Genomic DNA, 19,327 nt, shown 5'->3' on the forward strand with positions numbered 1-19,327 from the left:
GATGCGTAAGTACAATATGCTCATTGTCAGTTCCGCAGTTTCGAAATTACCTAATTTTTCGAGTATGTACCGTTAATTGAAAAATCCCCGCTAATATAAAATTCTGACAGAAAACTTCCAATCAAATTTTGGAATTCCTTACCCGTTTATTTTTGACATAAGAGCGGTGTAATATTCTGGCGGTTGACTGAGTCTGAAATTATATTATAATTTAGCACAGATCATTTACACCGTGCCACTGATTCTTGATCATATGATTAATATCTAATTTATCGATAAACCGAAATCATCAGGGTATCCAGTGTGAAACTGTCCTTTGTTTTCCTACGTTATAATGGCGAAATCATCAGGGTATCCAGTGTGAAACTGTCCTTTGTTTCCCTACGTATCTGGCTTTATAAAAAACAATGTCTTAATCCGAAAGGGTTGTGGCTGTATTTACAGCACTGGTACCACACGGGCCCCTGCACTTTCGATCCAGGATCACATATGAAGCGGCAATGAAGGATGGCGTCGTTCTCGTGGACGTGGTGTATGTGCCGTATATTGATCGCAGTTTTTGGTTGATATCCTGAGATAAAATTCCTACCCAGTCACAGACACAAGCCATTAACTAAACAAATCTACTTCCTTACGATAAACTGCGCCACTTATGCTAGAGACAAAATAAAAGTAGATGTAAACAAAGACCGACCAATAATTGGTTTATCATTCCGACCATGGTCATCTGGGCAATCACGTAGCAATTTAGAAAGCAGCGGCTTCTCTAAAAATAAATTGTATACGTCACAAAAACACGGAAGAAAAATAATTTGTGAATTATATAGAAGTCTATATATAAGGCAACGCCGCTTCCGTACTCGGAACCACGGAAGGAGCAGCAGCGCTAAACGAACTATTTTTGTTGCGCTAAGGAGTGTTTTTAATTCAATTGTATCCGTGTTCTATGAAACCAAGAAACTTTTCAAAATTTTGAGTTTAGAAATTAATGTACGAGTAATAAATACGAGTACGAAGTATACTTTTTTGAGTGCACAACTCACAGCAATTGCATTGTACACTTATCTAATCGTAAGCTCAAAGGCGCATTTGCATGTATCTCGTATGTGTGGCCGTGCTGGAGAGATTTCTGACATGCAGGATCGACAGAAATATTATATGCAATTGTTCTTAAATATCTGGTGAATATATCTTCAATTTCTGGTGAATATATATATATGTTGTACAGATATACGTAATAACGTATCTATATAATCATAATTATACGTTCAGCAATTTCTTTATTGTATGGCTAACTACAGGTTTATAGTTCGAAAAGAAAAAACGAGATCGAAAAATTGATCAATAGAGGTACTCGTATACATAAATGAGTCTTTTCGAATTATACGATTTGAATTGTTTTCATAGAGAGACGATTGGTAATATTGTACAATATTACCACTAATATGCCTTACTTCTTACAGTTATTCGTTCGTTACATGTAACGCATAATTAACCGCAGTACTTATGGTCTTACGGAGATCGTCGAGATCAGGGATCAAGCTGGTTCCCACGAAAACGTCATGGAAATGAACCAGGATCATAAAAACACTCAGACAAGATACTCTGCGAAATATCTGCATAGTACTGGTGTTACATAGAAGTAGATAAAGTATAAATAATATTAATTTTGAGTATGAAGCAAGTATTTTCAGTTCTTAATGACTCAGTGTTTCTACCACGAAAACACTATTAAGTATTACGAACTGTACTGGCGAACTGTACTGGCAAATACAGCTGCTGCTATGCCGTGGTCAGTGTGGTAGAAAATGGAAAACTGACATATTACATTTGATGCAATATGGCACTACTGTAGCTTATCGGTTGGCTCGATCATTCAGAATCAGAGGATCCCAAACATAAATTATTACCGCGTGCGTTTGTCTAAACATACGCGCGCTAACAAAACACTACCAAAAAAACTTACTCGTTAATTAAACTACTCATCTGCAATTTTAAAAAGAACAAGAGAGTGCTAATATGAGTTAGTTTTTTTCGGTGGTAATCGCTTTGTGAAAACACGCAAATTAGATTACGAAAATGTGCATGCAGTTAGAAAGGCTGGCCAGTTAGAAAAGCTTTTGGCTTCTGGACTTTGATTTTGCCAAATTCTTAATCGAATGGGCGATCTGCTTTGGGTCGACCTAATCGTGCAATTATGTTTATTTACAGTAATAGTAATTTATCTATGCGCATGCGGTTGATCGAAATGATGTTTATATGTAAATATAAAATTGTCGTTTTCTGTTGCACATATACAGACCAGCTGCCGCAGAATTCTTGCTGTGCTAAATTGCTAATTCTAATGGCAGTGCGCAACATATTCGCATTTTCTTTCATGAAAATCAAAATTTTCACTTGTTACAAATCAGCCTTTGAGTTAAGCTTAAGCCTAATGCGTCACGAAATATTGCTTTTCTTCTGCCTGCACCAACAGGAAGAGGTTACAGCTAAAGGCTAGCTAGATAAAGGTCACAGGTCGTTACTCCGTCACATGCACAGAAGCACCAAAAGTGTTAGTACTGCTTTCTGTTGCCAATATTAGAAAGGTATTTACGTCGCTTTCGGGACGTACTATATGGCGTGAGGGACACGTTCATTAGTGCAAAAATGATGTGGTTCAGTCATCTGGTTCTGTCTGATCATACCTACATTAGGCTACATACAAAGTAGTACATACAATTACATACTACATACAATTATACTACTTAGTAGTATAATTATGGCTATATCTATATGCAGGTATTGCGCATCCTACGCTATTTTGTCTTATGATCGGTAATCAAACCATCGAACTCAACAGCAAATGTTTTTCAAATATAACGTTTGCAAACAGCAGGAACGCATTAAGAGGAACCTTAAGAAACTTACGAATGACAGATTAGATGCTTGGACATTCCAAATAAAGACGCGCGGTGCAAACTCAGAACAAGACATCACAAGACGAAACTGCTGCATAGCAGCAAGCTGTATATTTAAGCAACTGCCACCCACCCTGCCAGAATGACTGTAAAAACATGTACATGTTGAATTACTGTACTCAACTGTAAGCAGAATGTGACCAATTGCATGCTGCGACTTGGTTTAAAAATTCAAACATGAAAGCAAATGAAATGAGGCAAAATTTGCGCCATCAAAACAATTAAATACCACGTGACAACCGGAGAATGCTTGGAACACAAAAAATTAAATTATTACAAACGGGAATGGACGTTTACGCCTGCGATTCTTTTTGAGCTGAGCGGTTATCGCGATGATCTGGGTCATCAACCTGGACGGATATCGTGGGTATGGGAGCGGCATTAGTCTGGTCGGGGGCGTTCATCACCTGCTGACCCTCATCGGGCTGAGATTTCTTATTGAACAGCTTGGCTACTCCAAAACCATTCTTCACGCGGGCCCACAGTCCCTGTAGACAATCGAAGGATACGCGATCGGCAAAAACAATCACAACAAATCCCATCCCGATCATCACCGTGCCGGCTGTTTCCACGGGGGCGAACTGCTTATGAGCCAAAGAGGCATCGAAAACTGCAATACATTCACAGTGTTGGTCTTTCTCAACACAAAAAGAACGTTCACGCAAATTTATAAATTGCAAGCATGATTTGCGTAATATATTTACTGCTCAACCAGAATAAATCATTTAGTCAGTCAACGTACGTATATCTTAGATCGACATTTTGTATACAGATACAGATAATTGTGTTTGTAGACGCTGCTTATGTAAGGAAAGTGCAAAGGTTACGACATCGGCTACATCGGACCGTAGTTGGATTCTTTTACGCATGACCTTTGAGTAAACGCTTCACTTACAATGTGCAAGCGGAACAGCCAATAAAAATCCCAACGATGTATAAACTGGATTAGTCCATGCGACACCCAGGTTTATCAGGTAATTAAACGCTGAAAGACAGGAAATTCATAAAGCGACCGAAGAGATTTTTTTGTTGAAAATAATACCTGATCAAATTATACAGAGAATTTTATAATTTACTGAAAGATATTAGATGCTGAATTACCCATGGACGCTGCGGAGTTCTTGCAAACGATGTCCCAAGGAATGCTCTCCCATTCCCACCGCTCGGCCTTTGTCAAGTAAAGAATGAGCACAATGGGCCACATGGTGAACAGAGTGAAACAGGCCAAAGTAGAGACGGAAAAGGTGATCTGGCCCAAATCTGTCGTGCCTCCGATTCGTTTCTTGTACAACACCTGCACCACGTATTCGTAATTACAGTACTGCGGCAAGTTACGAATTATCAGCGTTTGAACTCTGAAGCCACAAAGCGGCTTAATAATATATTTTGTATACTCGTTTATTGTTCATGAACCTATGTTTAGCTACTGCATAATATTCATCAGTAGTACAAAGAATAGTTTTGAACACATAAATTGTGTGATCACAAAGAAGGCCGCGTGGTACGTGTTTCAGCTTGAAATTAAATTATGAATAATAATATGTACGCACCTGATATACGGCAGTTATCATTGCGCCAAGAATCATCATCACAGCACTCTCCCAATCTGGATTGGTGAAACCTTCGTGGTAAGCCAAGAGTACCACTCCTATCAATGAGCACAATACTCCCAGGATCTAAAACAGGATCTTAACCATTAAATTTTACTATCGGGGCTACCATTTTGCGATAATTAAAATTAATTAGATAATTAGATAATCATCACATTATTTACATACACTGATCTACCGCCCCCATTAAAAAAGTTATCGGTCATTATTTTCTAAGAACCCATTATCAGTTTCAACTCAAGTATTTGTACTACAAATGAATATTCTTTCATGCAGCTAATAATTTGCGTAGAGTTTTAGTAAACGGCAGGAAAATCAACCTCCCTGCATATACAATTGAACCGTATACTGCAACTGCAAGCTCGTTCCCGGCGCAGCCAGCAATGCCAAGCATGTGATGTCCTCATGCAGCATGTGCTATCAACAAAAGAACTGGCCAACACAAGCTCATTAGTTGGTTTCTCGAAAGAATAATTAACTCCAATAGTGATCAGAACTTTTAGTATCAATGGGTGGGTACTGGTTTTTCGCATAATCAACAGCGAGGTTAAAGCAAGCATATTAATGATTTCTAGGTGGTAGACAGTAGCTAACGATAAGTAATCAGGTTCCGGCTGGAATAATCATAAACCATAGGCAGAACTGTCTGTGGACGCTTCTAACAGCCTGTATAAACAAAACGCGCTTAATGAATTCGCTTTTCGATTAATATGCTATTGCTGTGCTAAAAGTAAAATATAAAACATGAACATAATATGGTTGCGCTTGTAAGCATTGCAGTTTTCGAAGAAAACCTTCGTTTAAAGGTCATCTACCAGCCCGGTGCAAACATGTAAGAAAAAACTTACAAATATTACAGCAGGTAACGCGTAAAACATTCGTAGGTAATACTTATACGATTTTTACTTTATACTGTACGCACTTTGACCGGCATAATATCGACACCCAGGATAATAACTGATAAAATGTAAACCCAAGCCACGTTGGAAGCGTTGAGAGCAGTCCCATTTCCGGCCCAGACAAAATGGTAAGGAGCAAATGTGAGATACTGTACAGCGATGCTGATGGTGGATAACAATGCAATATCGATGAAAAAGATTTTTGCCGAAATTTTCCGTCCACCATAAATTTTTGTTCCATTTCTGTAACAAAAAGGTGCATACCTATAGTTTAGTAGTGTTTTTTCGTGCGCATTTTATTTGCGGTTTTAGCGCTTGCATGAAATTTTGCAAATAGCCTGTTACGCAAGCGAAACCTGAAAACAAAACCACAAGTATTGTTCCTGTACTGCCGGATAAAAATTAGCATATTATTCATTGTATAAACGTCATGTAATGTAATCAGTTCGAAGTATTAAAGTACTCGATGCTTTGTGAAATTTCCGTATAATAAAAACTGGCAAGCTAGAAAACAGTTTACTTATATAAGTGTGCATATAATTCCCCATCAGGTATGACTTTTTATTAATGTTATAAGCCTATGTTTTGGCGGAAATAACCACCAACGAAAATAAAAGTCTGAGCCATGTACAAAGGTGTGATATCCGCAACGCGTTCGTCGAATTGCCTTGATATTATTACCTTGTCAACAATTCAAACTAGTGAATACCGTAAAAGTAAATGAACGGCGAAATGCCCGCAAATGTATTGCCGGCGCTTGAGGCACTCTGAGAAACTGCTTCCAGCAAGATGTGGAATATCCATGCTCCATAGTTTACAAGTACATGCTGCTTGCGATATTACACAGCGTGGTCAATTTCGTAATATACAAGTACCTTCTCTTCGCAAGATAATTGTATCAGCTCATTAATTGTATTTAGCTGTGCAGTGTTACGAACACATCATTTACGATTAATAAAAAATCTGGTTACGGAATCAGGAAAAGATAATGAGCTATTTTTGAATTCTTACTTGACAAGATCTTTGACAGTCTCTTGCTTGACGCCACACCGCTTAAACAGGAAATCATAGACCTTGCGCAACACCACGAAGATAGGAAAAGCCGAAATGCGCCAATTGCTACGGAACCAGATCAGGAAGAGCGGCGCGTGGAAGTAGGTAGTGGATGTGTTCTTTGCGTAATAGTTTAAGAGGGCCGACGAGATGGCGATACCACCAATACACAGCAATCCAAGGACAAGCAGACGAAAGTCCTTGAAACGTAACCTCTTTAGATCCTCATCGGGAGGCTTGTCGTCCGCTGTAACAACGCCATCCAACACAATGTAACCAGTAATATTAACATAACGAAATTATGGAGTATCGGCTAGCAGGCCAATTATGCCAAGTGCGTCTGTTTTCAGCGCCGACAACACTTGTTCATCATGTAACATTAGTCCAAGTGTATTGGCTTGAACGCAAATTCCTACTCAACTTCCGGTCCAGTTTGCTCGTGCCCGGATAGTCCGACACGGCGGCGGCCCACACTGACAAGGATGCTTGATCTTTTATCGTACACTTATTAATGTTTCGCAGTAAGTGAATACAAGTGCTACACTTAATCCACAAAAAAATCATTAGATGAATGTATAGTACGTGCGTTGCAACTGCAACAGCATTGAATTATTCAATATTAATAACAGTCATGCAAAACTGCATTTCCAAATTGATAACAACGGAATTCTTCAGTGTTCATAAATCAATTCCTTTATTTATACATTCTAGTAAAAAAAATTCACACAGTTGACGAAAACGGTCACAGTTCCGCTACTTTAATTGTAAATCAGTAAATCAGTAAATCAAAAAACCTTAAAAATTATGTATAAATTGTGCAATATTTAATTTACGCACCAAATTTTAATTCAACTTCATATTTTGTCTATAGTATTTACGCGAATGAATCATTTTTCAAAGATTCTCAATATTAGTATTTCCATGTTGCGGTAAGATCCCGCATAGATCTGCCACTCTAGGCGAGGTTGGTACTTGGTAAGTACAGACTGTACAGTGTAGTAACTGCAGCCATGTAAGCACTTATCAGTATGTACATGTGGCGCTTATGTTATTACTTACGGCGAACGCTGTCCTCCTCGCAGTCCGGGTCTGGTTTTTTGAAATCATCGCCGCTGTCGTCGGATGATACACGGGATATGCGTCGCCAAGGTGTGCCGTTGGAATTGGAGTGGATGGACATTCTACTCCCAGCCGCATGCGCGTGGACACCGTTGCCTACCGCATTTGCCTGCTGCTCGTCGCTTTCCGATTGCGACCTTTGCTGGCACAACACCGATGACAAAATAGTACGTCCGGCGCGTATCAACATTGGATGCTCCTTCCGGGGTGCAATTTTCTTGATAGAAAAACGACTGCAACGCTGATAACAAAGTCGTTACGTTGCGCCTTTACGATGCAGCAACCGTAAAACAGACCGGTTGCAACAATTGTAAGGTATCTTATTAAGTTCTTTAACTGAAGATGTTCGCCTGAGAAAATTGGCAATGGCGGTGATTTTTATCCGGTATCGATGGCGTATACAGGAAGATGTCGCACGCTCGTAGGGGGAGAAGACCGGAAAATAATCAAATGCATCGATACTGTCAGCAGCCTGTGTAAAAAGTGAACAATAACGCCATTCACTGCCTTTCAATTCACATTCAATACTGGGTGTTTACTGCAGTATGCATGTATGTATGGAGAAAATAAGCCAACGTAATAACCTTCGATAATTTATGCGAATAATAACGCGAAGCGTCCGTTGCGTTGCAGGCGACAAAACACATGTGCCGAGAAAGCCCGATATAATTGCGCACCGTTTCCCAGCAGTCTACTAGACAAAAAACAATGATTGTCAGTGCAAACTGTGGTCGTACAGCACAGTGTCAGTTATATGTACTAGTTCAATGCGACGGCGCTAAAAAAACAGCAACTTCTTATTTTCTTTGAAATTATGAATCACGTGCAGGTAACTTCAGAACGTGGTTGCTTATATGCAGCCAATCATGATGGGTAGAACATAACATGAGGAGGGCTTAGGTCACTCTTGACCCATTCGTTTTTTATTCATGCTAGACGACCTGTTGCAATGCAACAAAGTACTGGTTTTCGTACAATCTACGCGCTAGACATGGACTTAGTTTGCGAATTCGGATACAGCGCAGTACTGAATTTGATACGATTCCGTGTATTTCGTAACGAATATATAAATAGATATAATGATCTACCTGTAATTACGTACCGCAGTGTACAGCGAACTGTCACATAATTGGTACAGGCTATTTATTCGTTTTACAAAGTGAAACTGACAGCGTATCGATAAAACTCAATTTCATTTGCATTTTTTCGGCCCGCTGGCGGTTTTGGACTTTTGGCGACTGGGTTGCTAAAACTGAGTATATGTACTGGTACATGTTTAATGTTGGCATAATGCAATGTAATATCTTTATGCAACGTGATATATCTATATGCAACACAGAAGCGATGAAGTCGATCTGAAATTTTGCATATGTGCGATTCATGCATACCAATGTCGAGAAGCAGGTCAGCCGATCAGTCCTTCAAAAAAGCTTTTCTTTGTGCAGTACTTAATCGATTAGGTGATAGCAGTTACAGCAACTCTACACGCTGCACTGTGCTGTAAGTTTTGCATGGTAAAATGACTTTTTTTGCATGGTAAAACATAAAACAAAACCTTACAAATATCACAAGTTTTTTATTGTTAGGCGTGTCGATGTACAGATGGTGGCAGAGTTATCATCTTGGTGTACAATTAGGTGTCCATTAGTAAGAAATTAGTGCACGTTCACGCGGCATGCAAAAAAAGACGAGCAGCTGCTGCCTTATAGCATAGTTACACTAACAGTATTTCCGAAAGCAAAACTGCAAAACATCGATCATTGTTAATTTTGTATGTAGCTCATGTTTATATGTCTTCAATTGGCGTGTACATAAATCAGTGGCGATAGTATTGACGATTAAATGTGTATAATATTATAATCATTGTTAATTTTATTTATCCGGTATCAAAGTAATACGTAGTCCATTATCCATAGAAGTACAATAAATTTATTAATAATGTTGAAGTGTGATGCATCAAAAGCAGACAGGACGCTATTTCTGTGAAATTTTTAAAACGTTTCTCTTAAATCCACTTTTATAGCGCCGTAACATCTTTAGGTTGCCTCGAACGTTCTTCCATCCGCGTCGTATGCTGCTCCACGTTAGAACATCCGCAAAAATTAACAGGGTCACTCCAGATAACACCAATGTTGCTCCAATGATATCGACCGCCGTTTGCTGTCGGTCATTCCAACAACGATCTAACACTAACAACCGTAAGGTAAAATCAGAATAAGTTAGACTGAAAAAATCAAAGTAACCTTAAGCAATTACGCGCAGGCAGGTATCAACAAACAGTTTCCAAAATAATTGAAAAATTATGTGTTGCAATGCTAAGTCTGATGTCAAGTGGGCAGCCTTACGGTAAGTTATTGGGACTACCATAAGGAAGCCAACGGATGTATACAGCGGATTAATCCGTGAAACAGCAAAATTTGTCAGGAAAATCACAACTGCAATTATTATAGTTCGGTCATTTCATTAATTCATTAATTCACACAATTTATTACTATAAGCCTAATTTCGTACTTTACACTAAAGGATACCACCGATGATAAAACTAAAAGGTCACGACAATATTGTTATAATTAAAAACATACGGCAGTTAGTAGAGGATGTTGTAAACAACATTTTCAACGGTAGTGTAGAATAATCCCACACCTCCACGTGGGAATATTTCAGTGCAAGAACCATTGGCCACATCAATAGTGTGGAAATAACTGACATTACTGTAATGGAGAAGTATATTCGCCCAAGGTGGGTCGTGCCGCCGATCTGGAGTTTAAAAACCACCTTGAACCAAAACAAATCTTGTCAAACCATTAAATAATAGTAAGTGCTTTACAGTTGTACGATCACAAAAGGGGCTCCAGTAATTTATCTGCTTTTAATTATTAAATGACACAACGTAGTTTACGTGATGCAGGAATATAAAGTTGGTAATTTCCCATGATAAAACGAATTCACTGCTTCCACAACGTAGTTTACGTGATGCAGGAATATAAAGTTGGTAATTTCCCATTTCCCATGATAAAACGAATTCACTGCTTAACTGTTCGATTAATAGAAGAATTCATACATATATTTGTATATTTCGAAAATTCAGTTTTAACGATGTTTTAACCTGATACAATGCAGTGGAAATGGCACCCCAGATTATCGCTGTGGAATTGTACCATTTCGGGTTAACAACGATCTCCATTAGAGCTAGCGCTGCCAGTCCGAATAAACCCAACAGCGCTCCAAAAACCTAATTGTAAGACCAATTTTAGGATTGCTTAATTACTTGCAGAGTGCTCATATACCATCGATTAATCAACGGCACGGCATATGCACCTTTGTTTTAATTGGTTTGATGTCAAGAAATACCGAAGATAACAGGAAGACAAACACAAAACTGGATGCCCCCAGCGCAGCCACAGTTCCGGTAGACACTGCATAATACAGCGGCGCCCAGTTTCCGTACTGCGACAGGATGTGCAGAGCTGCCAACAGCATGAAGTCCCAGAAAACCTTGGTAAAGGTTACTTTTCTTCCACCGTAAATCATCGCGCTGTCCCTAAATGTATAAATTAATAAGTTTCGTCATATATTAATGACCACATGGTAAACCTCATTGGGAGATTTTTCTTAACATTAAAGACTTGGCTAAACTGTTTCCTGAAAAAGTGAGTCTAGGTCTGCATGCGCAGTTATCATTTTTACATGTTCCATTTATTGTTAGAAGAGTAAGCTTTTAACTTATAATGCGCTTTGGACTAGCCGCTTTGGCTTTAGAATTTAGACGTACAAATAGAATTCCTTGAATGACCTTTCTGGAATTCCTCCATGAAACATGCACGCGTTCAGTCGCTTAATACAAAGGTAAACAGGAAATGTAAAAATCCTGACTGCAAAGCGATGCCATACGATGAAAGAGGGTGCATAAAACGATTCCTGTTCTGTTGACTGCCGAACTATGTTATTGACCATTCCAGCAAGGCTCGAAAATGAGCCAATAAACAGAATGCCCATGATAAAACTTTTAATATCGCGGATTCTCAAATGGTCGAATTCGGTGTGAGTAGAAACTGACTTTTGTAAGACTGCAAGTGGAAAAAGTCAATCTGACAATGGAGCAGTGAACAAGCCAAGCGTTTGTATGATTTATGAATCTTACTTACAAATCTTACTTGTGGATTTATAAACCTTATACGTTTAAATGACTTAAGTCACTGACAATATTGCATCATGTGTTTATCCTTTATCTGTTCGCACCTGGACGCAACTGGTAGCTCCCGTAGCTTTTGTACGAAAATTGTGCTGTAAGCCGAACCCGACTGGCTGACGCAGGGCGACCTTTGTTAGCTGAGATTTGGGATTTTAGTTGGCCAGGAGGTGGAGAGCGATCGCTGATGTGAGCAAGCTGAGCGGAAACGTTGGCTTGAGCAGATGGGACAGCAAGATCGCCGCGATGGCTCTGAATCCCGTTGCCAGAATCCGCCAATAAATGATTAGATGTTGACGAAATTTTCTTGACATGCTTCAACATATTTTATGCAACTGCTATTCAAGAGCTAGAAGAGGTTTACGCTAATCATTGCAGTGAACGAATCGTTGTGAATACTGCTTCCTGTTTTGGAATAAGTTTTCGCAAAAACAGAGACAGCAAGACACTAATTAATTTTGGAACCACTTCAGCGGAGTTTTGCGGTTTGAACGTATTCACATCCTTGATACACTTTTTGGCTCACTGTTGTCTAAAATATCGGAAAAAATAATCGTATAAACGCGTTCAGTTATAAAATTGGCATAAAGATACGACGTTGTTAGACCATCAGAGCAAAGGTCATTAAACTCGTCTGGAGTGGTAAGGTAAACTACTTACATATAGGTTACTCGATCCGTTTTAGCTTACTTTTCCAATTCATTATTGCTCAAATTATGTACTCAGTTAGATGCAGAAAGAAAAAAAGTATTTCATAAAGAAACTCTAAAAACAGACAATATCACGAAGTTTCAAACTTTATAATAACGCCTAGTTTTTTTCTGAGTCAAACTGCTACCCGCAACAGTGCATTTACTTTGCTGTAATACCGGCATCACCATCAGTATATGTACACAGCCATATAGAAAACGGATTTCTACGACAAAAACCAAAAAATGATGATTTTATCCACCCTAGCTTGAAAGTAACTACGTCGTGTCCACTGGACGAAATGATCCCGATCTGGCCACAGAGGCTGCAGGCAGTTTGAGCTCTTCGACGTTTCTGACCGTAATGCCCATGAGCTTCAGTTGAGCAGTGGCCGTAGTGTCTTCCAGTTTGACACTTTTTTCCACATGGGCGTTGACCTTTCTGCCGGTATAGTTCTGGCAGAGTTGCAGATTACCTCGGAAGTTACGCCACTCTTGTTTGAAGTGATCCCAGGTTAGGACATCGGCAAAAACTAGTAAAATGAATCCTGTGGCAATTAAACCCGATCCAACAAAATCAATCGCCCAGGTTGTACGTTGATTCCAGAAATAGTCGAACACTAAGCAGACACATAGTAGTTACAGTATAATTAATGGAGTTTTTGGAAAAATACTGTCAACGGAAACGGAAAACGGAAAGAATACTGTCAACGGAAAATACGGAAGGAAATACTGTCAACGTTAACAATATTATTACGGCAATAGCGAATCATGCCAATTTACCGACTTACCCATAACCATTAATTAATATATGCACATAAAATTTAGTAAGTAATTAAAAAAGCTGTTACTTATACTGGGATCAATAATATGTGACTAAAATACTTTGAATAAGTTAAAAATGCACTTTTTCAAAAGAGGATGATTTTATCCACCCTCGCTAGTAAGTAGTAAGTCACTACGTCGTATCCAAATACAAATAAATGAATGTATAAATACAGTCAATATATATACACACTTTCGAAGTGAAAGTGTATATCATTAATGCACTCTTTCGAAGCAAAAGCATTAATGCATTATTTTTTTACTTCATTCAAATTTTTACCATAAGTCATTGGTACCACCATAAGGAATCCCAGGGAAGTAAAAAATGGATTCGTCCATGCAACACCCAGGTTGATCAAAAATGCCAAAGCTAACATGAAAAATAATTAATATTACATAAAGCGTGCACTGGACATTTTAATTGTGGTGATTTATAGAAGGCATGTGGCTGAGATTAGGAAGCACGATCAAGTAACAGGTCTCACCCCAAGCCGCGGCGGATGTTCGCATGAGCATTTCCCACGGAAGGTTATGGTATTCCCATTCTTCTACTTTGGTATATTTTAAAACTAGCACCAGAGGCCACGTTGCCATCGCCGTTAGCATGCCTAATAACGAAACCGAAAAACTGATGCGTCCAAGGTTTGTCGTGCCTCCAACACGAATCCTAAAGGTCACCTGTGCAATCATAAAGCAGTTGCCATTAAAGGGTAAAGGCAGCAAACCTGCATGGAAAAATCAGTAAGCAAATAAAAAAAATCAGCATAACACACTTTAGCACAGTAATACTACTGTAACAAAAAATATTACCGAACAAAATGTATGTATCAGTATTAATATTTTTATCTGCATTAATTTTGCTTCTCTGATTTATCCCTTAAAAAATAGAATGACAGGACTATAGGTCGATGTTTGAAATTAAAGTCAGATGGTTTTACGCGTTTTTTATCAATCGTAAACCTACTTGATATACAGCTGTAGATATTGCACCCCAGATAACTGCGGTTGAAGATGCCCATTTTGGATTGGAGGTAATTTCCAGAAGGAGCAATATTCCCAGCCCAATTATGGCGAATACAACTCCAAAAATCTGCATGGAGAAAGGTTATATTGCGGGTGATGTCACCCAAATATACCGTATGATCTACTGCAATTACTAGTGCATATGTGTAAATTTTATGCCCCTACTTTTGCGTTGACAATTTCCAGTTTCAGGAATGCCGCCGATAAAAGGAATACGAAAACTATGTTGGAGGACTGCAGAGCAGCCAATGTGCCGGTGGAAATTGATCGGTACAGCGGCGCCCAGTTAGCGTACTGGGTTATCACCGTCAGAACTGTTAGGATTAACAGATCTTTACACCATCGGCTAAATGAAACTTTTCGCTCCCCGTAGAATTTTACCGCGTCTCTAAAATCCAGACACTGCGTCTACAAATACATATGCATAGCCAGACTTACACAGTTTTACTTTCATAAATTAACAAATTAACACAAATAAAAATTTATAATTTCAGCTGGTCATGGAACTGCAGCAGATTTAATTATGCACGCCATTCGTATGTATGTACAAGTACGCATGAAATGCGATCAGAGTTTATCGTACTACTTATAAACTTACGTAAACAGTTGTTTGTCTATGTAAAATAGGCACTCTTTCGGTATTTTAATGTATTGCATTTCATGACTGCACAACTTACAGAATTAGATGTTTGAATGTCACTGGAGGATCAGAGCGTTTTACAATTCGTTCGAAAAGCCATTTAAGCATCAGGTATGTTGGAAACGTGAGCATCCGGTAACAGGCTCGATGCCATACAACAAATGCCGGGGAGAAGAAAACATCCGTAGATGTATTTTTTACAACATTATTCAACATAGCATTGCACGTAGAAATGGCGCAAATAAAAACAATGCCGATGGAGAACTGCTTTAAGTCACGAATTTTCAGATGTTCAAACTCATCCACGTATTCCTCCACTTCTGCAACAGCACGCTTTTATATATATATGGCAATGATCGCAGATGCAAATATCGCTATAAATTATTAATAACACATGCACATGTCAGCCTAACTTCTCCACCGAAATATCACTCCTTTTTACCTGAAAGCTCGTCAATGTCGCGCCCAAAAGAAATCTGGCGAAAAGTCCGGATGACTACTTGGACAGTAGATAAAGATCGCGACATCTCCGGTTTTGCAAAATCTCCATGTTTGCGAAATGGATTCTTGAACTTTAAATTCTTCGGCATTTTAAATTACGGCTACCGTGAAATTCCGATCGAATAATGCGCTTTGGTTGCATCAAATTTCAAGAACAATTTGAGCCAAACTGCGTAATATGCCCATTTAGACTGGCAGTAATTTTTAGTTGCGCTTAATAGGGATAATAACATTTAGTTAGGGCTTCCAACTTTCACCGATTGTCGAGCTGCTTATGGAAGGTATTTATTAAATATCAATAAAATATGGCAAAAATTGTTTGTTTAGCCAAATGCTTCTTCAGATGCACATCCAGTAATATAACAAAATTCTCAACAATAAAAAGCAGTTGACGGACATGCGACGGTTGTGAGCATTCATTTCCGTTTCTCTATCTGGACACACCTGATTTACGATGGAGATACAGTACTGCACCGCCGTGATACCGGGTCATGAATTAAGTTTAGAAAATAGATAAAGGTCGGCTTCTGTTTAGTGTTTTAACACCTCAATTTTATTGTCTGTACTACAGCCAAGTCAGCGTAGTGACATAACGCTGTACCATCACAATTCACATTTAGCCAGCGCATATGTGATATGAACAACAGTATTCGACAGATCTGTCAATGCTTCAAAGTCTGTTGTGTGCACTCCAAAGGCATTATACAGGTTCATCAGTTCATGCATAACTTTCACAAACATTAAAATCACAATTAAAAATTCAAATTACTGTAACTAACCACAGCGTCAAACAAGCCGAAAATCACGAGAAACACTTTTCCTAACAAGAAAATCAAACACCGTGGGCAAAAGCATCAAAACAGCGACGACAACCAATCCCAGCGGATATAAAAATCTATAAAATAATCTCTGCCCTTCGGTCTGAAAAAATTCAACGCGCACCATGCCGCGCTTAATAGCTACCACCTGGGTAAACGTCGAGAAGAACGAGCCGACAAATGCATCCGCTTGGACCAGCAATTCGTTCTGTATCAGTGGATGCGCCATCGCCGACCAAAACTCCAGATCCTTAGCGCTGAGATTTTGCCCGCGCAGACATTCATCCAGTTCGTTTTTCTCATACTGAATTGTGGGATATTTGGCCATAATACTCTTGACCACGGGATGATCAACATCATCCGTAGCCAGGAAGAGGTCCTGATAAGGATATTTCCTCACCCGTTCAATACTGGCAACAATCGCTTCCGTTGTTAAATCACAGACAAATAAATATCGCAGCGGGTTATGCCCGTTAATAGTGTCGCAAGCGTGACTGACCACCGACACATCCCGCTTCCACGTGCGAATATGAATGCCAATGGAGCGCGAGATTTTCCGGCCATGAGTCTGCAGTGCGGAATCAATACACTGTCGTAACGGCATGGTGTAGCGGAAGCGCGAAATCACCGCGCTAACGTCATGGTGCAAACCCAAAAGGAAGACGCGAACCACAAAACGGGTGTACATTTTGCCCCACAAATCCTCTCGATCGTTGACAAGCTCCGTGGCGTATCCGCAGCCGTCTTCCAGGATTTTTTTAACATCTTGCAGATAAACAGTTCGCCGCATGGACACTCCGAGAGGCTTTTTTGAACGGAAATCGGTGAGGTTTTGTTCAAATACTCGACCAAACGGTAAAACCACCAGATGCTGCAAGCCCTATGTAACAAAACAATTTCATAATAAAAACATAACTGATAAGTGCAATCGCAAGAATAGAAGTACTGATTCGACGTAGCAAAAATAAGCTTCCTATTTCCTTGTTGCAGTCGCAGGCTCAGAACCACCTTGTTTATTTTTCATACCTTTAAAGTTAAAGGTATAAAAAATAAACAACCATTAGTTTTTTTAACACTGTGGTTTGTGCTCTTGTGCATTTCGAGTGCAACTCAAACTACTCAAACAGCGCAACTTAAAGCTGAATTTAAATCAGCCAGCATTTGACAATAACAGATATCTCGGCATTAATCATTCACTGAAGCGACAACGGATAGGCAGCTAAATGATACACTTTTCAAGACACCGAAAATTAAATATAAACAAACAAAAAATTTACCTGAATGGGATTGAATTGGAACCCAGGCGAAAGGATCACGCGGCTGTGGAGAGGATTGTAGGCCGCAACCGTAACATGTAGGAGAATCTGGTTGTTGAAATAAGCCCAGCTAGGTATCTCCCACGTGACATAGCGTTCTCCGTCGGTACCAGGTGGACAGTCAGGATGCAGCTGATGCTGGACAACGAACGCAGCTACCAATAAGCCAAGAACGTACAACATAATGCGGAAGGAAATCGAACTGGGGCACACGCGACGGCATCTTGGCAGGTACGCGATCATGTTGCCTCTTTTCCAGCCCACCTGCCACACTTTCGTTGTGCATATTCAGCTTTCAGAATCCGATCAGTCGGGAATGAAAACCAGTCGAAACGGAGTAAACTCTTTCCGGAAAAGCATTCTCCAATCGCTACCTAGTAGAGCAGAAAACGAAGGAAATATTCAAACTATAAAGTGTAAACATCATTTAGCAACCACAGATTTGCCTCAGCCTGCCATCTGTGGACATACAGTACTGTGGACTATAAATTTTGTAGTCTGACTACCAGTAGGTAACTGTACTCGTACTATAACCATAAGACTGGATTGCAGTCCTATAACGCCAGTTCTGCAGTTTGATCAATGAATGATTAAATGCATTTAATCATGCAGTTAATTGTGGGTGCACATCGATCCCTCCCATTTTGGGTTTATGGCCGTTTGTCGGCTTTCATTGGTTTGTTGGGTGGCCTTGTTTCCTCAGAGTCGGAGATTCTGAGATGTTTGCTCGTTGCTAGAGAGTTGTGTGCTTTGTTGAATTCCTTTTCTGCAGTTTTAGGAAGGGAAATTTTTCTCCCTCCCGCCCATTCCCATTGCATTATTGTTGTTTGTTCTGTTTGTTAAATTTATGTCATTTGTTTTGATCACGTTGATGGTTGTGCTATTAAAGGGGGGCTGACGGGGCTGCGCCCAGAAGTCTTCCAGTTCCGGCAACATTATGCTCGCATCTCGCAGTAGACGCCCACAATTTAATAACTCACATTAATAAGTACTGTACGTGGCTACGTGCTGCATGGCCAGCATGTGCAGGCCTGCAAAACATCAAAACATGACTTGAATTGATGATTCTCGCCGGGATGGCGCCCTGGGACGGTTGGGAGCCGTGCGACTCAGGTGCGACGGGAAGTCATCGTAGGCACATAACAACAAGTGCTTATCCCGGCAATCTTTAAACAGCGCGCGTTCGCAAACTATGCTGTTTGTTAATTGGGCAGATACATGAAAATTCACAGAAAACCATCCTCTGCAAACGAGGAAAAAACGCGTGATAAAAATGTTTACAGTATTCTTAAATCAAGCGCCAGTGCTATGACCACGGTATTGCACCACCGCGCATATGACAGCACCCGAACAGAAACAGAGCGCATGCGTAGTTCTCCTGTTGGCGCACAGTAAAATCCCTGTCTGTTAGTGACGTCAAAATGACACACTGCCAGTCTGCAATCGCGGCGAGAATCTCGAATTCGCTTGCATGGTCAAGATTGTTTTGGTCAGTACATTTGCCCCTGACGGATGACTACATGGATATTACCGGTATACTCAGGTCCGGTAGTTCTTGTATATTCATAAGAATAGTAACTCTTCATAAGATGATAAGTCATGGTCAAAACTCACCATCCGAATTCCGAAGTGCCGATAATCATAAAGCTAATTCAGGTATACACTATACAGTACATCGTAGCTAG

The 19,327-nt window shown here is 39.7% G+C and overlaps 4 protein-coding genes and 1 long non-coding RNA gene across 6 annotated transcripts; all 5 read right to left on the reverse strand.

Annotated features, from left to right (window-relative positions):
• Window positions 1-494: 494 nt before the first annotated feature.
• Window positions 495-1,791, reverse strand: LOC129581028 (uncharacterized). Its single transcript, XR_008689433.1, has 3 exons — window positions 1,517-1,791; window positions 695-766; window positions 495-585 (listed from the first exon to the last, which is right to left on the reverse strand). It is a non-coding gene; the product is annotated as an uncharacterized LOC129581028 (long non-coding RNA).
• Window positions 1,792-2,832: 1,041 nt separating this feature from the next.
• On the reverse strand, window positions 2,833-8,346 carry LOC129581025 (putative thiamine transporter SLC35F3). 2 transcript variants are annotated; one of them, XM_055471856.1, is made up of 8 exons: window positions 8,226-8,240; window positions 7,582-8,113; window positions 6,481-6,769; window positions 5,493-5,712; window positions 4,511-4,636; window positions 4,062-4,254; window positions 3,856-3,945; window positions 2,833-3,570 (listed from the first exon to the last, which is right to left on the reverse strand). In XM_055471856.1, exons 2-8 carry the CDS (start codon window positions 7,829-7,831, stop codon window positions 3,254-3,256), a joined length of 1,485 nt encoding a protein of 494 aa, XP_055327831.1. In that variant the 5' UTR covers window positions 7,832-8,113; window positions 8,226-8,240; the 3' UTR covers window positions 2,833-3,253. The 2 variants fall into 2 exon arrangements, with proteins under 2 accessions (XP_055327831.1, XP_055327830.1); XM_055471855.1 differs by having other exon boundaries at window positions 7,582-8,346.
• A 1,153-nt stretch (window positions 8,347-9,499) lies between these two features.
• LOC129581359 (uncharacterized) lies at window positions 9,500-12,344 on the reverse strand. The gene is made up of 7 exons (XM_055472367.1): window positions 11,881-12,344; window positions 11,414-11,708; window positions 10,960-11,182; window positions 10,748-10,873; window positions 10,224-10,416; window positions 9,987-10,076; window positions 9,500-9,830 (listed from the first exon to the last, which is right to left on the reverse strand). The coding sequence occupies exons 1-7, from the start codon at window positions 12,152-12,154 to the stop codon at window positions 9,616-9,618; spliced, it is 1,416 nt and encodes a 471-aa protein (XP_055328342.1). The 5' UTR covers window positions 12,155-12,344; the 3' UTR covers window positions 9,500-9,615.
• A 261-nt stretch (window positions 12,345-12,605) lies between these two features.
• On the reverse strand, window positions 12,606-15,870 carry LOC129581309 (putative thiamine transporter SLC35F3). Its single transcript, XM_055472295.1, has 7 exons — window positions 15,450-15,870; window positions 15,045-15,327; window positions 14,533-14,755; window positions 14,309-14,434; window positions 13,830-14,022; window positions 13,625-13,714; window positions 12,606-13,139 (listed from the first exon to the last, which is right to left on the reverse strand). Exons 1-7 carry the CDS (start codon window positions 15,595-15,597, stop codon window positions 12,799-12,801), a joined length of 1,404 nt encoding a protein of 467 aa, XP_055328270.1. The 5' UTR covers window positions 15,598-15,870; the 3' UTR covers window positions 12,606-12,798.
• Window positions 15,871-16,050: 180 nt separating this feature from the next.
• On the reverse strand, window positions 16,051-18,280 carry LOC129581242 (uncharacterized). Its single transcript, XM_055472209.1, has 2 exons — window positions 17,604-18,280; window positions 16,051-17,206 (listed from the first exon to the last, which is right to left on the reverse strand). The coding sequence occupies exons 1-2, from the start codon at window positions 17,883-17,885 to the stop codon at window positions 16,295-16,297; spliced, it is 1,194 nt and encodes a 397-aa protein (XP_055328184.1). The 5' UTR covers window positions 17,886-18,280; the 3' UTR covers window positions 16,051-16,294.
• Window positions 18,281-19,327: the final 1,047 nt, after the last annotated feature.

This window comes from Paramacrobiotus metropolitanus, unplaced genomic scaffold (assembly GCF_019649055.1).
Source record: "Paramacrobiotus metropolitanus isolate TYO unplaced genomic scaffold, Prichtersi_v1.0 Parri_scaffold0000005, whole genome shotgun sequence".
Classification (NCBI taxonomy): domain Eukaryota; kingdom Metazoa; phylum Tardigrada; class Eutardigrada; order Parachela; family Macrobiotidae; genus Paramacrobiotus; species Paramacrobiotus metropolitanus.